Source organism: Taeniopygia guttata, chromosome 5, assembly GCF_048771995.1.
Source record: "Taeniopygia guttata chromosome 5, bTaeGut7.mat, whole genome shotgun sequence".
In the NCBI taxonomy this organism is placed as follows: domain Eukaryota; kingdom Metazoa; phylum Chordata; class Aves; order Passeriformes; family Estrildidae; genus Taeniopygia; species Taeniopygia guttata.
Genome location: NC_133030.1, coordinates 21891995 through 21897048, shown reverse-complemented (window position 1 = coordinate 21897048; position 5054 = coordinate 21891995). Strand labels below are relative to the sequence as shown.

Sequence of the window (5054 nt, the reverse complement as noted above, 5' to 3'; positions counted from 1 at the left end):
TTTAACTAGGGAAACATACAGGAATATAGATTTGAATGCAGTGTATTCAAATACATCCTCTAGATACTTTCTCCTGTTTTTGTTTTGGGTTTTTTTGGGGTTTTTTTGGTTGGGTTTTTTTGTTTTTTTGGGTTTTTTTTTGGTTGTTTGTTTTTTTGGTTTTTTTTTTCCCTGAAGCTTGTGTTACCAGTTAAGCACCTAGGTCTCCTACCTACTTTACTTAGTTAAGCACCCCCTATCTCACAGCTGGGACAGACCCAGGCCACATCTGGGCTGTGACCCTCACTCACCCAGCCTCTTCAGATCTGTGCAAAAGGCCACATTTGACCAAGGCACCAGTGCAGCCCACTTCTTCAACATATACTTTACAGAAAGCCTGTGAAAAGCAGTGGGAAGTGCATCCTTAAGTGCTCTGCTGAGGGAGCTCTAAAGCCCTACAGTCCCATTCTGATACAGGTTGTGCAGACAATTCCTCGAGCCTCGGGTAAAGTGCTGCTGAGCAGCTGGCAATGCATAGCCAGAACCTGCTATTGACAGCCTTCTACTCACAACTTTCAGGTCCTGAAGTCTTCCTGTTCTCAGCCCTCCTTGCCTGTCTGATTACTCTTACTCAAAGGAAACTCTGTGGGAAGTAAGCAGAGTTAGAGGAGTGCCACCACATCAAGTTTTACAGAGTTTTTCATCCCTTGATTCTGCAGGATAGTCAAATGTAACACAGCACATACAGCTAAAATATGTGCAAAAAGTAATTTACTTTTACTAATTTTCTTAAAGCATTGTTTCCCTTAAAGAAATTGCACAGAAAAGACTAAGTTTCCCTTAATATAATGATAATTCAAAGCTTTTACAGAAAATTATCTGCATCAGAAGAATAAAATAGAGCAACAGAATGAAGTATCGTCATCCATCTGTGCTAGTTCTGTCCATCCTTTTTGAATGAACACACTTCCCAGGGCACTGCTTCCCCAGCACAGCATCTCTAGTTTCACACCAACCTACAACTACACCATTTTTGAACATGCAACTTATATATAAATTTATATATAACTCGAGGTAGTCACCAGTCACCAAACAGGAAATCATGTTTCTTCTTGAAAGAGGTAATCAGCTAGGCTCTGGCTCTAAAGACATTGCAAATGAGATTTACTTCTCATTAGCCATCAAAGCCACAGTTGTGCCATAATTATGGAAGTACTTAAACAGAAATAAAACCTTAGATGCTTGTGGCACAGCAGTTTGCTCTTCACAGTGGTTTAAAATGTATGCCAGCAGTTTATTATTTAAATATATTTTCATGAGGTGAATGCGACAGAAACTGCTGCATTCCAGTTACAAAGCAATGCTAAAGTAGAATTAAGAATTACAGTTAAGTTGTGTATTATCATGTAAATGACAAGGGAATGTCACATGGGATTCTGTGCATTGTTCGTAGAGATAAATGCAATGAACTATAAATACAAGCTCAATAGAGAGCCTTGACAGTTCAGCAGCTGAAGGAAAGCTAGTCTTGCAGGCTGCTGGGACATTTTGAAATAAATACTCATAGACAAAGATGCACTACCTAGCATATCTAATTAATTAACCATTAATTTTGTTTGAAAAAGTGTTTTCTTATTAAAACATTTATCCCCCAAAACCTCCAAAACACTGTAATGGCTAACGAAATTTATCTTTATGTGAAGTTTACTCTAAATAATGAATATTAATAGACCAAAGACCTCCTGTAGATAGGAATGCACAGCCCTCCCTGAGTTCAAGGGAGGGTTAGTGCACTGAAAACAGCACCTAACTTGCACAGCAGCCACTGGGGCACGCTGCTGCCTTCATCAAGGGCTGCCTGTCCAGATGTAGAAGAGATTATGCTGCTGTTTGATTATAGCAGGATATATACTGGCATTTGAGATCTAAAAAGGATTAATTTATCCTTTGTCCTTATTCTGGCTGTTATTTCGAGCCATACAATGGCCTCTTCTATGAATACTGGTACATTTAAAAAAGCAAGAGATGCCAATATTTTATTGTGTACGTCCACTGCTACTACTTTGCCCTAGAACAGAATTATGTAGGGGGAAAAAACACACATCAACTATTTCAGAATTATTAAAAAGCTTTCCTGTTTTTCATTGCAAAGATAACCAAAATGGGAAGACAGTATGAACACCACTGAAAGCACTCCAATTCCTGGACAAGCCTTTGGAGCAGGAACAGCTGACATGACCTGTGCCACGCTGGTATCCAGTCCCAGCACCCAAAAAGGCTGATGACAGCAGCTAGCCCACACCAGCTTTGTCAGTTTGCTGAAACTGCTTCAGTTATCTCCGGGTTAGCCCAGGCAGTCCATTTCAGGCTTTGAAAACCAGATAAATGTCTATTCAGCTGAAGCACTCACACTACTTTAGCCACTCCAAGAGCTTTTCTCCTTTCAGGAACACCTAGGAATGAGAGTAGTGTTTGAAAGCTAAACTCTACCCCTCCTTGCCTCAGAGGGAATGAGTTAAAGTTTATTCTGTTCAGTCCAGTGACAAGCTGTGAAGTGGTGACCTCCATCACCCATCAGGAAAGACCCATGGATGCATGCTTCCCTGTCAAAGCTCAGGCAAACATCCAGGCCACAGAAGGAAAAACATTAACACACTTTACTGAAATATCAGTTTCTTTAGTATGTTACAGAAAAGTTTATGAACATATATAATGTACATAAAAGGCAGACTTTATAAAATAAAAAGGTCTTCTATAAAAAAAATATTAAAAAGTCAAAGTAAAGTGCATGAAACAGTTTCTCCTCCACTTTAACTATTGTGTCAAAGTCTTAGCACGTAGCAATATTTTTTAAAAATGGGAGATCTTCTTATGCCACCCATTAGTCAATTACTTTACAGGTAAGATGAAATTATGATGATTACAAACAAACCCTTAAGAATCAGAACAGTTTAACCCAATGAACCCACAAAAAACCTAAGAATATGGGCTTCCTATACACTTTTCATCAACAAGATTTAACAATCAGTGGAAAGGTTCACTCTCGTTAAAGAAAACTGGTAGGAAACAAGTTTCATAAATAGGGCAGTTTCACTAGTTAGGGGCTCCCCTATTGTGCAATCAGTTCTTGGTCTATGAACATCAACATTCATACTTAAATATGCCGTAGCAAAAGGAATAATATATTAAAAAAAATTCCGCCTGCCTTCGTTGGAAGGAAACAAGTTACTCGACCCCAATCCAGACAAAAGACAACTGCTTTCCTATGGGGTCTCTCATGCGGGCGAGTGCATGAAGAGAATTAAGGGAAAGCACCGAAGATGCTGAACCCTCTTATTTTTCCAACTCTGGGGACAGAGTCCTGGAGTGGAACTGGGCCGTAACTATAGCGATTGCGTTCTGCATCCTCAGAGTTCTTGACAAAGCGAATTAATCGCTCCTCTCGACAGCCCCGGCAGGCAGGTAGCCCATTATCTCCCCCGTCCCCGGCAGTCGCAGCGACTACGGGGCACCGAAGTGTCAGGCTGGGTCAGCTGCGGCCCAGCCCGCGGCATGTCAGCGGCGCTGCCCGGGAGCAGAGCAAAGCCGGAGCGCTGCGGGGGCCGCGGGGGCTCAGAGCACGGCGGCCTGGGCGCGGCAGTGGGCGATGTGGCGGTGCACGAAATCGACGCGGGCCTGCAGGAGCTCGGCCTGGCGCTCGGAGAGGAAGCCGAGGCGCGCCCAGAGCGGCTCCCGCGCCCGGTAGCGGCGGCGCAGCTCGGCGGCAGCGCTGCGGCGGCGGTGCAGCTCGGCCACCCGGCGGGCCGTGCCCTCGCGGAACACGCACACGGAGCGGAGCAGCGGCTCGTTGTAGGGGTCCCACATGGCGAGGAGGCGGTAGCCGTGTACCAGCCCCGCCTCGTTGTCCATGAAGACGAGCCCGCCGTCGGGGGCGCGGAGCAGGTTGCTGGTGGCGCGGCGCATCACCCGCGGGTCCCACTGCAGGCTGAAGAGGTTGCTGACCAGGCGGTCGAAGTTGGCCGTCAGGTAGTCGAAGAGGATCAGATCGCTCCACTGCACCAGCTCCACCAGCTGCGACGGCGACAGCCCGTCCAGCTCCCCCGCCGACAGCGGCTGCAGCCGCCGGCCGGCGCCCGCCTCGGCGCCCCAGGGCTTGGGGGCCACCACGGCGGTGAGATTGTCCACCCAGCGGGTCAGGCTGACCACGGCGCCCTCGGCCCAGTGCGAGCCGCGCAGCTCCTCGCGCACCGGCTCCCACTGCCGCCCGCGGGCTTCCACCAGGGCGAGGGCCATGGGCGGCAGCCGCTCCTGCATGCCCAGCACCCCGGCCAGGTGATACGAGAGCGCCTCGCCCTGGATCTGCTCCGGGTTGATGCCGTAGCGGACGCAGGCGCGGCTCCCGTCCGACAGCCGCGCCAGCCGGTTGGAGCTGCGCCCGCAGCCGCCCCGCTCCAGCGAGGCCACGCGGGCTGCGCGGGCGGCCGACAGCCACGCCGCCGCCTCCTCCGCCGCGAAGCCCGGCGGCACCTGCTCCTCCAGCTCACGGCTCCAGAAGATGCCCCGCTCCACCGGAGAGGCGGTGTCGGCCGGCGGCTGCGAGTCGGTCACAGCGAGCCGCTCCTCACCGTCCCGCTCCTCCCGGTCCGTCGCCGCCGCCGGCACCGCCAGCAGCGTCCGGAAAGTTTTCTGCCCGCCGGCGCCGGACTCGCCCCGCGCCGCCGGGGAGCGCCCCCAGCCCCATCGCCCCGGGGACTGCCCGGCGGGCGGGCGCGGCTCCGGCAACGCCGCCGCCTCCCGCCGAAGCAGCACCGTCCAGAGCCCCGGCAGGGCGCCCAGCAGCAGCAGCCCCAGCACGGGCAGGGGGCCCGGCGCGGCCCGCCTCGCCCGCTTCATCCTCACGCCGCTTCACGCCGCTACCGCGGGACGCGGCGGCGGTGCAGCCCCGCCGCTCGGCCGCTCAGCGCAGCGCTGGCGCATGGCCGCGGGCCGGATCCGCCGCCCGGGGAGCGGCGGCGGGAGCACACGAGCCCCGGCTGCTGCCCCACGCCGTGTGCGCCCAGCTCCGCCGGCGGCCA

General features: G+C 51.6%; 1 protein-coding gene across 1 annotated transcript; it reads right to left on the bottom strand.

The window, feature by feature from the left end:
- Nucleotides 1-2614: 2614 nt before the first annotated feature.
- FJX1 (four-jointed box kinase 1) lies at nucleotides 2615-5054 on the bottom strand. The gene has a single exon (XM_030274103.4). It carries the CDS (start codon nucleotides 4870-4872, stop codon nucleotides 3592-3594), a length of 1281 nt encoding a protein of 426 aa, XP_030129963.1. The 5' UTR covers nucleotides 4873-5054; the 3' UTR covers nucleotides 2615-3591.